The sequence below is a fragment of the Phascolarctos cinereus genome, unplaced genomic scaffold, assembly GCF_003287225.1.
Source record: "Phascolarctos cinereus isolate Bilbo 61053 unplaced genomic scaffold, phaCin_HiC Scaffold_4;HRSCAF=312, whole genome shotgun sequence".
Taxonomy (NCBI): Eukaryota; Metazoa; Chordata; class Mammalia; order Diprotodontia; family Phascolarctidae; genus Phascolarctos; species Phascolarctos cinereus.
In genome coordinates this window covers 146,177,193-146,197,264 of record NW_027555847.1, presented here as the reverse complement: position 1 = coordinate 146,197,264, position 20,072 = coordinate 146,177,193, and the positions used below count along the sequence as shown (strand labels likewise).

At 36.3% G+C, this 20,072-nt stretch overlaps 1 protein-coding gene across 1 annotated transcript in view; it reads left to right on the top strand.

Moving 5' to 3' along the window:
• Positions 1–20,072, top strand: part of PRUNE2 (prune homolog 2 with BCH domain) — a 324,875-nt gene that overhangs the window by 197,271 nt on the left and 107,532 nt on the right. The window contains 1 exon segment of the mRNA XM_020995504.2: positions 19,069–19,227. Coding sequence (XP_020851163.2) covers positions 19,069–19,227 — 159 coding nt within the window.

Here is a 20,072-nt window from a genome sequence, read left to right as displayed (position 1 = left end):
ATTCCTACTTGCAGGAGGTTATATTCTATCAGAAGAGATGTACACATAGAGGTATTTATGGAATAAATGTATATAGAATAAATAAAAATAAATACCAGATAGTTTGTACAAGATAGGTAAAGGGGAAGGGCACTAAGAGTTGGGAGGGATCAATAAAGGCTTCATATAGAAGATGGTGCTTGACCTGTATTTTGAAGAAAGAGAGGGAATCAATGACTGGAGATAAGGAAGGAAGGAAGGAAGGAAGGAAGGAAGGAAGGAAGGAAGGAAGGAAGGAAGGAAGGGAGGGAGGGAGGAAAGAGTACCTTCTAGGCATGGAGGGAACAGCCTAAGCTGAGGCTCTGAGAAGTTAAATGACTTGCCCATGGTTACAAAGACAGGATATCATCCTAGGCCTTCCTCACTCTAAGGTTGGCCCTTTTTTTGCTTTTCTAGGTTTATGCTGTGGTGGCAGTTCTTATCATGTTCTATGAACTTTCTTTTTTATCTGTTTTAATTTTTATGATTACATTTCAATATAATTGGTTTCCTTTGTAATCCTGTCTATTTTATTTCATGCATTTAAAAACATTATTCTAAGAAGGAGTTATATGCTTCACCATACTGTTACAGGGATCCATGACACAAAAAATAATAAGAATCCCTGCTCTAAGCAGCATGTTTATTTTTTAAAACATTGTATGAATTCTTCTTTTGTCTTCAATCATATTACCTAAAAAGTTTTATTTACTTTTAAAACAACACCAACACTATTTCCAGACTCTCCAAAGACCCCAAAGTGTATCAGTTTTCAAGAGTTGGTGGGGTTCTGGTAATTAGCATAGATTTTCCACAAATGGCATACACAGACTGTTGGCTCTGCATGTGTGCTATGAGATTGGTGTTTACCCTATTATTTTCCAATTTAAATGTGTCATAAAGTTTATCAGTGAGCAAATGGAAAGACTCAAGAAAGCAAATATGGCTGGTAAGTAGTGGCCTTGGTATAGACATTGCTCTGTCCCTTGAATCATAGACTGTTATGCATCAAAAAAATAATTACTTTCGTTGTGAGGCTAGCAATGGGAACATAACCATATTCCCCATTTATACTTGGTGATGGTTGGGTATTTTTAGCAAATGAGTTGTCAGCAGAAAGGCTTCATTAGACCCATCAGGATATCTGCCCATGAATAACTAATCCCAAACTGTACTGACAGTTTCCTTGAGCCAAGATGATGGAGCACCTCTGACAAAAGCCATATTGTGCTCTCCATGTGAGGAGTGGGAAGAACAAAAGAGACAGTTTGCTCTAATTTGGTCAGGTTAATATTGACACAGTTAGCTCCAAGAATCACAAGTGTGTGTAATGTACATTTACAGCCATCACTCTGGTAATTGACTGTTGGATGCCATAAATCAGTGTTACCAGAGAAGGAGGAAGGATTTGGTGTTTTCTTGGAATTTTATTAAAAAGTTTATTTTTTTAAATGAAAAAAAAAAAAGACAGCAACTCACCCACTTTGGCCTAATAATTAGATTGTAGTTCAACTAATGGATTTCTAAAATTAACCCATACCACATTTCAGGGGAATTAAAAATTACTGAAACTTTTTTTAGACATGATTTTTTTCTTGGTCTTGACATTTTTTTTTTCATTCCAAAATGAAAACATACTAAATTAAACTTGGGGTTTTCTTTTCTTTTTTTCCATTCTGCTTCATGCACTGTACCTTTCTCACCTCCAACTCCCTTGGAAAAACATTTGTGAAAACATGGACAAAGGAGTCAATGGAGTGATTGAAGTGGTAACAGGAATCTAGTCCTTTTCTCATAAAAGGCAGGTACTTTTTTTCCCAGTTTAAAATAAAGATGAATTTTGAAAAGTTCACAATGCCTTTGGATAACTTGACTTTTTTGAAAAGTTCTCTGAAAAATGTTCTAGGGTCTGTCTCCATAATATATCTACAATCTATATTGGTATCTTGTAGAGCAATTTTAACAGTTCCTATAATAGGTTTCTATCTCAACTCAGAATTCTTTTTAAAATTTTTTTTTTTACTTTTTAGGCAATTGGGGTTAAGTGACTTGCCCAGGGTCACACAGTTAATAAGTGTCAAGTGTTTGGTCTGAGGTCACATTTGAACTCAGGTCTTCCTGACTTCAGGGCCAATGCTGTATCCACTGTGCCACCTAGCTGCCCCTCAACTCAGAATTCTGGCTAAACCTAGAGCAGAAGTGTATAACCTAGGGTCCATGAAATATTTTAAATTTTTTGATCATTGCATTTCAATAAAATTTGTTTCCTTAGTAATCCTCTGTATTTTATCTTATATGTTTAAAGCCATTATCCTGAGATAGAGTCTATAGGTTTCACCAGACAGCCCAAAAGGTCCATAATACACAAAAAAGTTAAGAACCTCTAGAGGAAACTTTTTTCTACGCTTCTTAGTAAAATGTTTACTTAAAAAAATTTTTGTTTTACAATTTCTGAGACTGGAAGGAAGATCTTTGCATTAGTTGCCAGAGTAGGGAATTATATCTTATCTTTTCATCATTATACTTCAATGCTGCGGTGCTCTGTCCACCATGTTGTTTTTCATTGACTGATTTTCTTTGGACTTCCAAAATACTTAGGTTTGGTTTTGATTCTGAACGTATGAAAAAGTTAATCTTTTGACTTTTTTATTGGCGATGTACAGATATTTTATGTAGCAATTTGACTTGCCCTGTAGTAAAGTTGGATTATGGCAGTGCCTGTGACTCCCCTGAGCTCATCAGGTCTGGGATCCTATTTTGATTTTTACTAGTGCTCACAAACATTTCAAATATATAAGCATCTACTATAAAAGTCCAGTGGAAATTCTTTGTTAATATTGGACAGGGATATGTGTCAACCTTCATTTACACCTTAGAAACCAGTAAACTGATACAAACCAGGGCTTGATTTATTGTTTTGTTGATTTATGGATCAACAAACTACGACCCCGAAGGCCAAATCTGGCTATTGCTCTGATGAGTTAAGATTGGCTTTTATATTTTTAAATATAGTAAAACTTTACTTAAAGGGGCTAATTGGCAGTAGTTTTCTGACTCCTAGTCTCAACTTAAGAAAGTAATGAAGAAAATATTAATAATGCATTTTAAACTTAAAAGTGTATCATGGATACATTTTATTTTGGAGAGCTCGTTGTTAAATATGGATCAGCCCACCATTACCAGGCTACTGGACTAGTATTCTCTTAATGGATTCCCATTCATGACCCCAGGAGACAGATCAAATAGCAATTGCCCTAAAGATTCAGGCCATTGTGCTAATCTAGGCCCCAGTGCAGTTCCTTTGTCCATCCTGAGGTTATAGTTCTGCCTCCCTGGTCTAACCTTAGCTCTTCTGGCAAAGAACATGGAGCTATGATTTAGTGTTGCTGCTAGGCCCTTTAAGGTAGCTAAGGCTGTTTGCCCACCACTGCCCCTAGAATAATGCTGCCTGTAAAGATCTGGATTACCATCCATTAAAAAGTGTCACAGACATTGTCTGCCATGTAATTCTTGTCCTCAAGGAGGGTTAATGCTAAAGGCCTCTGTAGTACCTTTCCCTCTGAGATGACCTATATGCTCTTTATATCTTGGTTGTAGTTGGTTATTTATATGCCATCTTTCCTAACAGAAGTGAGCTCCTTGAGAGCAGGGATTGTTTTTGCCTTTCTTTGTATCCTCAGGACTTAGCGCGGTGCCTGGCGCACAATAAGCAGCTAATGAATGTTTTGGCAGGCAATGAGGTTAAGTGACTCGCCCAGGGTCACATAGCTACTAAGTGTTATATGTCTAAGACCAAATTTAGACTCAGGTCCTCCTGAATCCAGGGCCAGTGCTCTATCTACTGCGCCACCTATCTGCCCCAATGAATGTTTCTTAACTGACTGTACTTACCAACTTGCTATGGAAAAAAGAGCGCATCTTTTCTCCTGAGTCCCATCAAGCCTTCAAATCTTAAACAGCTTTACCTATATACATACCTGATCCTATGATCATAGTTGGATATGTTGGTAGAGGAATACTCCATAAATGTTGGGCACAATATTATTATTGCCCAACCTGGATACAACCCAGTTATGACCCTGTCCATACTTTTCCTGTAGTTTGGTCTCTTTGAAACAGAAGACTTACATGAATTGAGAAGACTGAAGTGAACACAATCAGAATTACTTATACTATGTGACCAATAATGTAAAAATGAATAATTCTGAAAGACTTAAGATATCTGATCAATTAAATGATCAGCCATGATTACAGAGGAATGGAAAAGAAGACTGCTATCCACTTAAGACAGAAAGATGATGGACTAATATGCAGATTTTTAAAAAGCATTTTTGAATGAGGTCAAAATGGGAATTTTCCTGAATATACTTATATAATACAGGAGTTTTCCCTTCCTTCCTTTTTTCCTTCTTTCCTTTCCTTTCTTCCCTCCTTCTTTCTTTCCTTTCTCCTCACTTTCCTTCCCTCCCTCTCTTTCTCCACTGTGATCATTAGGTTTTGTTCATTCACACGCAACTTTTCCATGTCATCCAGCCCTCCATGAAAAACATTCCTTTCTGCTGCTATTCCTTCACTAAACTGGGCCATTCTGGAAGGCCTGCCTTCCAGAGACTGCCTGAAGGAGGAAGAACATCAGGACTCTGAACCAGACCACTCTGCTCCATCTCTAACCAGGAGAAATAACTGGACCTCAGAGACAGGTCTTTCCTAGTTCAGATGCCTCTCGTGGCAGTCTCATGCATAGAGAGCTGAACTCAAAGTAGCTGAGGCTGACTTTATAGGCAAGAAATCCTTAAGCAGGCCAAGGCAGCATGTTAGATTCAAACAAACAAGTGGCAATTTCTGGAGAAGTCCCTGAGAAGCTGAGGACTGTGTGGTTGTTCACCTGCTTCCTCTCTTCCGCGTCATCTAAAAAATTAAAGGACTGTTTTCTGGATACTTTCCCCATTGCCAAGGGCAACAACAGTGACCTGAAAAACATTTCTTTCTTGCTGAAGATTCACCATTTTCATCACTCCCCCATCCACTCTGACAAACTCAACACCACACTGTACTCTTAGCACGCATATCCATCTCACATATGAGTGAAAGATTTTGAAGAATCAAGGCTTTAGCAAAGAAAATGTCGTTTCCTCATAAAGTAGATAGGAGACAGTGCAGAGTAATTGAATGAGCATTGAACAAGTAACCATAAGACCTAGATCCTGGCCCCAGCTTTGCCATTTATTTGCTGTGTGACCTTTGGGTAAGTCATTTAACCTTTCTTGGACTCAGTTTCCTCATTTATAAAATAAAGACCAAGAAGATCACTGATTCCTGTCCATTGCTAAAATTCTCTACTGCTCCATTTTAAGACCAAGCCCAGGATCCAAAGACCCACATATAAGGTGCCTCCACTCCAATTTAGTGAGGATTTTCACTACCCATATCCAACTATAGAAGCTGATCAGAGGGTGCCTAGAGGGATGATGGTATGAGGATACTTGACCAATGCTTTATTTTCAGTCCTTTAACCTTGACCCAGTCAGATGCATTTAATAACAGTGACCTCAAGGACTCAGGTGAGATCATTGATCCTGGCTGGGCCCTTTCCCTCTCCTCTCCACACACCCCTACCCCATCTGCGTTGACATGTATCATATGTATATATAGAGCTTGTGTGCATGTATGTGTACTTACATGTATGTGTATTACATATAGGGTTATATATGACTTAGATATTTTAGTATTTTATTACTTTTTATGAAGGCTTCTAAATAGCCCTCTCTGCCTAGATTGTATTACATTCTATATTTTTTCATACTAATTTCAAAGTATAATAAGTAATATTATAATTAAGCTTGAGGTACTGAAGTATAATGGGTCTTAGTAAATTCACTGAATTTTTTTGTTACTAAAATGCCTTGGCTATCACACAAAACTAAAGTGTGATATAGTACATAAGTGATATGTGGTAAAAACAAGGAAGATATATTTTCTTACCAATTAAAGAGTGAAAGACTAACAAAATAAACAAAATCTCTTAATTTATGCATTTTGTGTTCTCATAAATCATTTCCTGTCAAAATTATCAGACTTTATTATTGCTGAATATTTTAAACATCATAATGGAATTTTGGTTACATAAATCATAAAGCTTTCAGTTGGAACATTTGTGTACATACCTCAGCATTTTTTAATATATCTTGATAAAATGTCCTTAGACTGGAAATAACTTCACGCAGAGTATAAATGTCAAACTCTGCTCTTAAATTTCAGGAACTCAGCAATCCACAGTGAAGTCTGTGCTTGTAAGCTAGTTGTGGGTTGTCAAACTGGGGTACCAAGCCCTGCTATTTTTTTTAAAAGGAAATATTATAGATATGTTTTAATTTACTTCTGGCTATAGATTCTTGATAATGATTTTTTCCTGCAATGTCTCTTTTAGATGAGGAATGTATCAGTTGTAAGAGATCCACTGGTACATAGCTTATTTGATTTTCTGTATCCTATGGAAAAATAATTTTAAAATATGAGAAAGCTTTGTCCATGATATTGTAAAGCTACTTTCCCAAACATAGACTCACAGAAAAGTGGTGCTCTAAGGAACCTTAGAGATTATCTAACCCATCCATTATCCCAATCATGAATCCCATTATAGCATCACTAATAACTGGTCATTCTGCATCTATTTATACTCTAGTGGTGAGGAAGCCATGACCTCTTAGCTCACTTCGCCCCCTAATTGCTCCAATTATCATGAAATATTTTCTTATTATAAAGTCAAAATCTGACCCTGTCCAATTTGAATCCAGAGTTCCCAGTTCTCCACTTTGGGCTTAAGAAAAGTAATCAAATTTTTATTAAAAAAATCAATTTCCAATCATTGTGTTCAACGCATTAAGAATCTGAGACCCAGGGAAGAGAAGTAAGCCCAAGGCCACACAGTAAGTCAATGAAAAAAATGAAATTAGAATCTGCATCTTCAATCAACCAATCAACAAACATTTATTAAGTTCCTACTATGTGCCTCATATTGTGCTACATACTGAGGATGCAAAGACAAAAGTAGAAACAGACCCCCTCTTTCAAGAAGCTTACACTGTAGCAGGGAGACAACATTTACTCATATAGCTTTATATAAATATATATAATTGGACTTTGGCAGGAAGGCAAAAGAGCTGGGGCAGAGGCTCCCCAAATTTCTCAGGTTCCAATGCCCTTGGTGTCTCAGTAATTTTTTCACTCTAGGTGAAAGCCAAGTAAAAGATATCTGTTTATTAAGTAGCTAAATCCAGAGAACTCATAAAGTATTTATATCTTTACAACTTGGAAATCATTTGAAAAAAAATGAACATTAATTGAGAATTATTTTAAAAACATTTTATCATTAAATAACTACAATTACTTACTAAAAGTATGCATGCACCTGTTGGGTACTGAGCAGCTTCTCAAACTTGGAATCTGATTGGATACTGCCATCTTCATTTCCTGTTCTACTGATTTTTGTGAAGTACTGGCTTCATATCACGGTAAACTCGGAAAACCCAATTTTGCAAATGAGAAGTTTGAGAAGTTACTAGTGAAGCTGAATAAAGGAAATAAAAACATTACATAAAACACTGGAGAAGGTTATTGAGAGAAATGTGTCATGATCTGATGTTGAAAATGAGAACTATCTCAAGCTAGTAGTTTTCTTGGTGTTTATCTGGACTTAGTACAATGCCAGGCACATAGTAGGTGATTAATAAATATTGTTCATGGAGCTGAGGGGGATGGGGAAAGTCCTCATGTAAAAGATGACACTTGAGTTGAGCCTTAAAAGAAGCTAAGGATTCTACGAGAAGGAAAGAGTTGCCATTCCAGGCATGAGGTGGTAGTGGTAGTGGTAAGTGAGTACAAAAGCATGGAGGCAAAACTGGGAGTGCCATGTATGAAGAAAAACAATAAGATGGCTGGATTGGCTGGACCACAGTGTGCGTGTAGGTCAGTAATATGCAATACAAGTGGAAAGAGGGAATTCAGGTTGTGAAGGGCTTTAAGTGACAAACAAAGGAGTTTATATATGAGTTCATAGGTAGTAGAGAGTCACTGGTTCTTGCTGAGTAAAGGAATGACATCATCAATTTTTCCATTTAGAAAAATCACTTTGGTAGCTATCTGAAGGATGGATCAGAGAGGAGAGAGACTTGTATTAAATCAGACTGTTTAGGAGGCCATTGCAATAGAGTAATCAAGAAGTGATGAGGGCCTGAACTATTATGTTGTTTGTGTGGATAGAAAGAGATGAGAGATGTGTAAATAGAAACAATGGATGACTTTCTATTGCAGCATTCTTTTTTCCCCCCATATTCTCTTGCCTCTGTTTCATTTGATTAACGTCTTAATTGAGGTTTGTTTCTTATTATTGATATCAAATGAGGTCTAATAGAGAGAGACATGTTTGCCAAAAGTGTTTGTCACTTTAATGGACAATAGCCAGAGCAGAATCCAAATGGAAGATGGAGTTCCTATAAATGGTGAGGTCCTCCACATATTCCTGTTTGCAGTTGACATAGCAGCAAACCCAAGAACATTGTATAACCTCATAAATGAGATCAATAATAACTTAAAATAATTTATCCTATCTACCTAAGACAAATCATGTGGATGAAGAATGTTTATTGCCAGGTTATGATATTTAATTTTAGACATTTACTAGCTGTGTGACCCAGGACAAGTCACTTAACCTCTGCCTCATTCTCCTCAACTACAAAATTGGGGAAACAATAGCACCCACCTTTCTGGGTTGTTGTGAGATAATATTTGTAGAAAGCGCTTAGCACGGTTCCTGACACATAATAGATGCTATTCCCTTCCAACTTTCATGAATAGTCCACAGTCTTTCAACATATCTTCCATAGAAACATTGACCTGGTATCTTTCTTATGTTTTACACAGGAATCTTAGAAGAAACTGTAGAAACTTAGGGGACCCTATAGGACTGAGAGTTATTTTGTATTTTTCTGTTTTATGGATTGACACCTTCCACATATGCCCTACTCTGAGACTTCATTATAGTAACAGAGTTTACCCTGGTTTCTTGAAAGCTTTGATAGCAGAACATGAAGTCTAAAAAGTCATACCAGGCCAAACACACTGTGGCTATTTTCTAAGGACAAATCTACCTAACCTATGAGAGGCGCATCTTCAGCAGACTGGACTTTAGGTGATAAATTCTTTGACAGTAGCATCCAAGAAACAAATAAAAAACAAAATGGCCCTCAGTTCTGGAAAGTCTCCTTTGACTTTTCCATTGAGCTTTGGCAGAATAACAGAAGGGGAGGTAAAGAGTAATGGGGATCACTGTTTTTAGATGATATTTTATCATTAATGTCTCTACTGTTACTCTAAATGTGAAATCCTTGTTCAGCAACCAATGAAGTGGCATACTACTGAAGGAGCAGATAGGAGACAAGAGATAAGGGGTTTCATTGGTACAGGAAACTCCATATAATATAATATATTGATATTCTTATTATAAATTATAAAACACTTTTAACATAAATAAAGACATAAGAAGGTATTAAGGATCACACATCCTTCTTGGAGAGCTAAATAAGTTAGCATGGTTTATTTCATTATGCACTCAAAAGCAACAAGAAAGATTATTTCAATGGGTACTTGATCATTTCACCTTTTTGTCCTTTATGTGTATAAACTCGAAGATAACCAAGAAGATAATTGCGGAGATGTGCTAAGCAGAGCATGTGTTGCAGAGCTTGAAGAGGTAGACATTCTATGAATAATTAAAGTTCAACAAACATTTATTAGCAACTGTCAGGTACAAGGCACCTTGCTTGGCACTAGTGACACAAAAATGCAAACAAAATAGCCCCTGCCCTCTAGAAGCTTACATTTCATTATCTATTCTATCCAGTGACTTTACTAGGAAAGTGGGCACAAGGAAGGACAATGAAAACTATATTGGAAATATCATTAGGACTATGAGATGGAAGCAGTCAAAGGCTTTTTATACTACCATATATTATGAATTCTATTTGTTTACTTATAATTTTTGTTTATATCCTTTGTTTTTATATCATCTTCATTTCTAAATACATTTCTTCTTACTCCCTTATTCTGTAAGCCACAATTAATTCTTTTTAAAGAAGAGAATCACAAGGTACTTGGCCTAGTGGTCACTAACATCATTTTTAAAACCCCCAATGAAATTTACTGTAACTAAACAGAACAGAAATGACTATTAATTTGGAAAGAAATTATAGATCAGTTGTCAACTAGTTTAGAGCAAAAGTCAAAATCAATACCAAACTAGAAGAATGTCTAAAGATGAGAAGACCACATGCCATCACAATAGCTCCAACCTGACATACCCAAATAAGCTACTTATCCTCAGAAATTGGAATTGGAATATAACCAAAATTTGGGATATAAGCTTATTTATGAAATTTTACAATGGAAGATTTTGGAAGTTTATGAGCAGTATTGCTTCATAAAATAGCAAATAATTGTGGAAGAGAAAACTAGTTTTCTAAAAGCTTGATTTAAGAACCAATTAAGCTAGATTACTCAAAGACCATTTATACTGGAAAGATAATAGATAAAAATGGAACAGATTTGCCAGTGTTTTCATAGTGATGCATTTTCATCAACAATATCATTTATATTAGGCAAATAAAATTAAAATACCACTATTCCTAGATTGTGTCTGTAGTAAAAGTCTACCAAACACTTTCATGTACTTATCTCATTGTCTTCACATATATCCCTTTGAAGCAGGAATGAGTTGGTATCATCACCTACATTTTATGGAATTGGGAAGATGAGTTATGAAATATTCCAAACTTGACAAAGGACACATAAAGAATAAGTAATAGATTGATTTTTTTTTCATAGTGCATTTACTTTCCTATTGTGACAATGAGAGAGACTAACTATTTTGGCTCTCATGCTTTCCCTATGGGATATGGTTATATATTATCCTGGCAACTTCAGTTGGTAAAGTCCCATATTATTGACATCAGTTCAGTAGCAGGCATACCAGGGACTCTGATTTATACCCATATGAGTGCTCAGTTGGCAATGCTGCTCCACCATTCACTGTAAGAGCCATCTTCAGGAGCTCCTTAGGAAGATGGGGATACGCAATAAGATAATATTAAAAACTGTAGCACCTAGCAGAGCAGTTAGTGCTTAATGATACCTAACTGAATAAATAAATTAGCAGAGCCAGGATGTGACTCAATCTGACTCAAATCCTGTGCTATTTTTGAATTTCTGTTTTATAGATGAGATACTGAGGTATGGAGAAGTTCCACAGCTTTCTTGGATATACAACACTAAATGAAGTCAATACTTAAATTCTAATTCTTTAGCTCCAAACCTAACACCTTTTCCAATATATCATATATCTCCTCTTTCTCTTTTGACTGGAAAGTCACAAAGGTCTTTTCCTCAGTGACCTTCTTCATGGAACAAGGAAGCACAAAAGAAAACGGGGCGAAAATCTTAAAACAAAATGAATGAACATTTAGCTCTTGTCTAAGTTGTGAAACTCACAAAGCTTTGGAAGCTAAGAACAATGCCCCTTCTTCCTAACCACAGGACATGCTAAGGCATCTTTGCCAGTAGATTATTAAGTTCAATGCCTAGCAAAGAGTCATTTGCTATGTTCCACAAAGCAGTTAAGAGAATGTATCCATACTTCAAATGCAGAAGGAGAGGGGGAGCTGGAAAGGAAAAGAAAATAACCCGCACTATCATAACAACCTTTCTACTTTCTAAACATTTGACAAATGAAGTATTTTTTACATTTCTAACTTAAGGGGGGGAAACACATTTTTGGACACATTTGAGCAGATTAATAAATAGTATTTGTATACATGTAACTAAAACAGTAATTTATCAGGTAGAAGGCAGATGGGGAGACTAAAATGCCAACCTGAATATACAGTTGTGTTGCACTGGTGATGAACTGCTGTTTATTCAGGGACAGCCTAGCTTGGCATAAACAGAAACACCATCCTAGCACATGACTGTGCTTTGCTAGAAGACAATAATAAATTATCTGCTATGCAAACAGCACAAGCATAAAGGAAGAGCAAACATGCACGGCTGGCCATGTTTCTCGACTCTCACTTATTCTCAGGTTTGCCTGTAGTTCAAATATAAATCTTGACATTTTCTTAGGTCCAGAAAGATACCACATGTTTTGGACAGTTCTCTGTGGGGGAGGGAGAGTATATTAGTTTTCTGCCCGTTTTAATTTGGTATTATTTTCAGATTCACTTAATGATTTTTTGCTCAGCACTGCGTGATTCATAGAAAGATGGAATTTATCAGTATTCTGTTTAATACTGTGGTTGCTGATATTATACTAGGTAAACTCTAGAGTTGTGTCAAAGTCAAATAGAAATAGGTTCCTGCTAGTCAGATTTTGACTTAGAAAACCACAAAATAACATTATCTGCATTGTATTGTAGTTTTATGTATTTTGTTAAACATTTCTCAATTACATTTTAATCTGGTTTGGGCTGTGGACTGAGAATTTGATAGCTCTGCTCTAAAGAACAGGTCAAAGAACACCATAGATAAAAATGGAAGGAGTCTAAAACATCAATTCATTATCAAATATATTACTACATAAATACCTTACAGGATTACTATTAACACATAGCAGAGTAGAAACCAATGGATTCTCTGGCTGTTTTATGGATTAACAAAGTTAGACAAACTGAACTTCTAGTAATGCTAATTTCCCTGAATGTTGATTTTGTGCTTGCCAGCCATAAAAGTCTCCTTTTCTAGCTTGATAGCAGTGTTCTGCACACAGTAAAAACTTACCGTTTTTGGAATGATTGAATGAATGAATGAATGAATGAATATTGAATTCCCTAGTCTGACACATCATTATAAAGGTTCTTACTTCAATAGAGCTTGTGATCTCATCAATGCAAGTTCTCCATCCCATTGTATGCAACTTTGATACTTGAATTCCTACACATCTTCCACTGGAAAGGAGGGAGGTGCAATCTAACAATATTCTGGGAGCTTTTTTCTAGCTCTTTTGATATGTCATAGATGCCAGTGAAACATAGAAGCCTGCCATAGATTGTCCCTTTTTCTCGCCAAGTGACTAGCCTATCATTTTTTTCCAAGTCATACGTTTCTCTGATGACATTATAACCCTTCTTTTGTAGAATTCCTGTTTTGTAATTTGTTACAGTTTGCTCTTTCCCACCATATCCAGACCAAGGTATACAGTTGGGCATAATCTAGAGAACTTATTCATGAGTATAAATATAGATAAATAGATAAATAGATAGATAGATGGGATAGAGATAGAAATATAGAGCAATAGACACAGAGACACAGCTACAGCTATAGATATATAGGTATCGATATAAATATATAGATATAAATACAAACATATACAAAGACACAACTATAGATACAGACGCAGATATAGATACAGAGATAGATGCAGATATAAATACAGATGATATAAGTACTGATATAGTTAGATATAGATACAAATACAAATAGATATAGACATAGATAGAGATGCAGATAGGGATATAGATACAGATGCATATATAGATAGATACAGATACAGAAAGAGATAGATATAGATTCAGATATAAATATGGATACATATAAAGCTAGATCTTGGACAGTAACTAAAAAAAGGATGATGAACGGGCTGAATTGCTTTAGGAAAATTGTATGGTTCTTTCAATGACCCCATGTTTCTCCTCAAAGCAAAGGTCCATCTTTTAAATTTATTTTTCTGATGCTGTTGTGTAGCTGTAAGCTATGGAATACCATATCACTCAAGAATTGAAATTCAGGGTTAACCACAGGGTATAATGGAAATGTGAAGATGATCGGGCTATAATATATAAATGTTCTTAACCCAGGAAAATCTCTCTGAATATTCTACTATGTTAAACAGAGTGCTTCAGAATTCATCTAGCATCATTGTATGTATGCAACAAAGGACAAAGTATAACCCATGTTCCATGTAGCTCTGGACTCACACATGTTACTGGATTTAATATGGAGTAATTTTAGGAATGTATAATTCCAACTAAATTAGAGAACCATGGAACATATTACCTATCAGAATTATGAATAAGAGATTTTATGAATAAATAAGAGATACAGAGAATTGTGAGATATAAAATGGATAATTTTGATTACATTACATTTAAAAGTCCTTAAACAAATAAAACTCAATGTAGCCAAGATTAGAAGAAAATTAGAAAATTCATATAAGTCTTCCTGAGTTTTTCTGAAACCTTCCTGCTTGTCATTTCTTATTGCGCAATAGTATCCCATCACAATTATATACCACAACTTGTTCACCCATTCCGCACTTGATGGGCATCTCCTCAATTTCCAATTCTTTGCCACCACAAAAAAAAATTGCCATAAATATTTTTGTACATATAGGTCCTTTTCCTTTTTTTTTGGTCTCCTTAGGATATAAACCTAGCAATTGTCTTCCTGAGCGTACACAGTTTTATAGCCCTTTGGGCATAGTTCCAAATTGTTCTTCAGAATGATTGGACCAGTTTACAACTCTGCCAAGAGTACGTTACTGCTCCTGCTTTTCCACATCCCCTCCAGTATTTGTCATTTTCTTTTTCTGTCATGTTAACTAATTTTGTGGGTTTGAGATGGTACCTCAAAGTTGTTTTAATTTTCACTTTTCTAATCAATAGTGATTTAGAGAAATTTTTCATATGACTATAAATGTCTTTGATTACTTAATCTGAAACCTGCTTATTCATATCCTTTGATCATTTATCAGCTGGAGAATGGCTGTTATTTTTTTTTTATAAATTTGACTCAGTTCCCTATTATATAAGAAATAAGGCCTTTATCAGAGAAACTTGCCATACATTCCCCCCAGTTTTCTGTTTTCCTTCTAATTTTGGCCACTTTAGTTTGGTTTGTGCAAAGCTCTTTTAATTTCATGTAATCAAAATTATCCGTTTATACTTCCTGTGATCCTCTCTGTCTCTCATTTGGTCTAAACTCTTCCATTATCCATAGATCTGATTGGTAAAATTTTCCATGCTCCCCTAATTTGTTTATGATGTCCCCTTTTACGTCTAAATTGTGTACATATTTTGACCTTATCTTGTTATACTGTGTGAGATGTTAGTCTATGCCTAGTTTCTGCTAAACTGCTTCCCAGTTTTGCCAGAAATTTTGGTCAGATAATGAGTTCTTATCCCCAAAACTTGGATTTTGGGATTATCAAACACTAGGTTGACTGTGGTCATTTCCTACTGTATATTGTGTCCCTATTCTATTCCATTGATACATCACTCTAGTTCTTTCTCAAAACTTAGATTTCTCTATCCACTGCTCTTCCCTATACTCTGCAATTCTTCTGGGAACACCCCGTATTTAAATACAATTTTCACTTGATGGTCATTTCCTCAAGCTATCCTCCTATGTCTTTCCTTCTTTCCATGGTCAAATTCCTACTAAAAGTCATCCAGTTTCCATCCTCACATCTCACTCATTTTTTATCTCCATGAAATCTGGCTTCAGACCTTACCATCCAAATGAAAACTGCTCTTTCCAAGGTTACCAACAATCTTTTAACTATTAAGTCAAGTGGCCTTTTCTCTGTTGTAGAAGTGAATTGTTGTTCAGGTACAATTTGGATTACATGAACTCCTTCACAGAACCTGTGGTCCCTTCCAGCTCTTAAGTTACTGTGATTTTGTGAAGGAACATGATCTCCATTGTACCTGTCAACTCTAAAATTTTCCAACTCTTATCACATCACCATTCATTTTCTATTTATAAAACCCTTGGCTAACTTAGTGAGAAGAATTAATGCTCAAATTTTGAATTTTTTTTTTGTTAAGGGTTTTAAACAATCCTATCTTTACTAAAGTTTCCAAATAAATAGAATGGGATAGGGTGTTGGGGAAAGAGAAATAGAGTGTGAGTCAAACAGCTTGAATTCTAACTTAATTCAAATTCTGCCTCTGACAATTTTATATAATACTCCTGGCGGTCTGACCAAAAAAAAAGTACTGCGGAACTAGGCTCTGTATAATATGCTTCTATTACTGCAGCTTAAAGTCACATTAACTTATTTGACAGCTACATCTCACACTCCTTCCCCTTTGACCCCAATCCCTGCTCCCCTATCTTTTTTCTATAAACTCCTGTATAGGCAATCTGTACACTGAGTATCTACCATCTTGTATGTGGGCAGTTCTTAGCTTTTTAACCTGTTGAGATCTTTTGGAATCTTGATTTTTTTATCTAACATTTTATCGATCTTTTTCAATAATTGAATCTATTTTCAGATTTTGAATGTTAAGAGAAAAGCAATATTGGATATTTCTTCTAGGTTTCTTCTTCAGACAAGGAGGTAGAGCAGCCATTCATTTCCACCCAATGGTTGGGCAACAACAAACTTTAGAAAAAGGAAGGGCAATTGTTGTCCCTAATTTCTTTCTTTATTTTTTTCTTTATTTTTTTGTTTGGTCAGGCAATAAGGATTTATTAAATGCACACTATGTGCTAGTTACTGTGCTTAGTTTGAGCTGGAGATACAAAGACAGGCAAGAGACAGTTCCTGCCCTTGAGGAGCTCACAATTTAAAGGAAGAAACAAATGCAAAGAAGTATGTACAAGTAATAGGATATATATATAAAATATGTATCATATATAATATGTATTATATATATAATACATATTATATTTATGTTTATATATATATATATGTATATATATATATATATATGTAAAGTAATAAATAAATAAATAAAGGAAATAATCAACAGAGGGAAGGCATTAGAGTTAAGAGGTCTTGAATAGCAGCTTTCTGTAGAAGGCAGCATTTTAGCAGGGACTTGAAGGAAGCCAAGAAGGCTGGGAGGAAGATGTGAAGTAAAAGACTATTGTGTAAGCAGGAGGTACAGCCAGAGAAAATGCTTAAAGAAGAGACATGGAGTGGGACAGCAAGGACACCTATGTCATTCCATCAAAGAGTACATGGAGGAGGGGGAAATGTAATGACTAAGAAAACCAGTAAGGCAGGGGTGGGGGATGGTGGGAGGAGGTTCAAAGGTCTTTGAACTCCAATCATAGGATTTTGCATTTAGTCCTGGAGGTGATAAGGAGATGCTGGAATTAAAGGAGTAGGGAGGTACCAAGGTTGGAACTGAGCTTTAGGAAAACCACTTTGGTGGCTACATGAAAGATCAACTGGAGGAAAGTGAGACTAACAGAAGTCAGACTCGCGAGAAATGTATTGCAATTGTCCAGGTGTGAGGTGATGAGGGCCTTCAGCACATCTGTGGCAGTATTTTTGAAAGGGAACAGTGCTGGTTGCAATATGACATTTGTGCATCAAAGAGAGACTGCTTACATCTTCAGAGTCACACTGCTGGGTCTGTGCACTGTGTTCCAGAAGCAACTGGATCACTCCCAAGGCCTGCTCCTGTTTGCTGGGGTCCAGTCTGTGTTGGTATGGCCTGACTGGACTGTGCCCCACTCTCACTCTGGTGAGACAGAGCTTTCCTGCTCACCTTCTAAGTTTTCTTGGGCTGGAAAATTGTTTCACTCTGTCCTCTTATGTGTTCTTCCACTCCAGAATTTGTTTTAGAGCATTATTTAAAGGTCTTTGAAAGGTTCTGGAAGAGCTCAGATTAGTCTCTGCCTTTTCTCTGTCATCTTGGGTCTGTTTCTCCTCACTAATTTCTAAATGGCAGAATAGTATATCAGGATTGGGGATAAGTTGATGTAAATAGAGACAAAATATTTATTATTTAATATTTGGGATAGGTTAATTTTTTAAAATATTACTTACCTGAATTGTTGGTAATGATAATTACTTTTTGCTGTCATTAGATTTAAGAAATAATAATAGAGGACAACTTAGAACTATTGTCTTAGAAGAACTTCAGTTGATTTAGCCTTGAGTCAGGTTTCATCAGTGGCAACTTCCCCTCTTTATCTGACCAATTCCTGAGGACTCTCCTACTGTTCAAAGTCTAGGAGATCCCCTTTTAAGGGAGCCCTTGACCCAAACTCAAATGGACCATCTCCATTACACAAAAGGATGCTAGCATAGTCAATTACACTATCATGGTGCTTAATAAATGGAATTGTCAATAACAGGTTAGTATTCTGCCCTTTCAGGAAAGTAACTCTGACCCAGAAATGGAAGACATTAGTTTTTTAAACTGACCAGTAGATTACTCTAAAGGATAATTAAGCATTTCCTATTTTTTCTAGGGAGTTCAAACTAGTTCAAATTAGTTTTAGCAGGTTTTTCTAATGGTTCCCATAATCCTACAGTTTTTTTAACTGTGGTATACACAATGTTTAATTTAACACTAACCTCTGCCCCCATTGAATCAGAGCTAAGCAGTCAGATAGCATCACTAGCACTAGGACTTTACTGAATCCCTTGTTATCAGGAGGAGGGAAGGCATAAACAGAATGAATTGCCCACCACAACTCGATGACCAGAATAATTTCCTTTTTCTCAGTCACTGACTGCAAATTTACTCTCTCCCTCAGTATTTTGACAGCCATTTCCACTATGTATCCTATATGTGTTTTTGGAATTCCCTTAAACTCCACACATTCCGTTTTTAGCAAACATCTGGGCATCTTGCATAAGAAGTGTGGCTTTTCCTGAGTGGCCCCATCTTATGTCCCACCAGGCTTACCTCCCCTTTAAATGTCCTTGTGACTTCACCACATGCTTTACCTGCAGACATCAATGACAGCTGCTCTTAATTATGTTGGAAAGAATTGTTTCTTTTACTGTAAAAGTGATGATTCCCAACACTGACTTTATCATTTCTCATTAACTTAAGAAATGGCATAACTCAAAAAATTTCAAAAAATTATCAAAAGAAAATAGATCCGCTCACAATGAATATTTAATGTTGACCACACAGTACTTTTTAGGACCATTGTACTGGGGGTGGTGAGTGGTGGGTAGAGGGGTGTGTCACACTCTCCCCAGCTTCAGATTGGGAATTATGTGATAATGTCTACATTTTCTTTCTATTACAGGACTGTATGTTTCATAGAAACATTGCCACTGATCTGAAGATTTTTACCGAAAAGTATGGCTTTGATGTACTCATCCTTTTGGCCACTTACTTATCAGATGACCAACAGACAAAACGTCAAATAGCTGTATATTCAGAAAACGTGGAGTTGTGCAATCAGGTGAGTACCCTGACACAGTAGTTTTATTGCTCTAAGAATGTAGTGTAGAGGAGAGGGTACTGGATTAGGAGCCCAAGGTTCTGTGTTCAAATCCTGCCTCTCCTACTTATTACCTGTGTGACCTTGGGAAAATCACATTGCCTCTCTGAGCTCCAGTTTCCTCATCGGTAAAACAAGAAGATGTGACTAGATAATCTCTAAGTTATTTCTGGCTATAAATTAGTGATCCATAGAATATTGGGATAAATGGTCTATGTAGAAGGTCAGCTTTTAAGAATTTAACTAGAAGTAGCAAAAGATAGTCCTATACTAGGCTTCAGAAGATGTCAGGCATTGGGTTAAAACAAGTCCTTAAAGGTATCATCATAGACTGTAAATACTAATTTCCTAGGAGAGCCCAGTGCCCCCTCCTTCAAACAAGGGCCAATTGGAAATGTCTTAGGATTTTCAAACACTCTCCCAAGTTACCATAGGAAGAAGAAGCTAGGTCCTCTTCTTTGCCCTAATGTCACTTACTGGCTAAGCTGTTAGTCAACCTAAAGATACCCACTGATGATTTTTTTTGGTGAGGCAATTGGGGTTAAGTGACTTGGCCAGGGTCACACAGCTAGAGTGAGCCTTATGTGTCTGAGGCCAGATTTTAACTCAGGACGTCCTGACTCCAGGGCCAGTGCTCTATCCACTTCACCAGCTAGCTTCCCCTCCACTGATGATTTTAAATTACTATCTTGTACTTCTTATCCTAATTGTTATTGTTTGTCTTCCTTTCTGAAAAAGGACCATGACATATACATGGGAGTGCTGGAAGGCACTGCAGTAGTCCTCGTTCCTTCCTCCCATTCCCA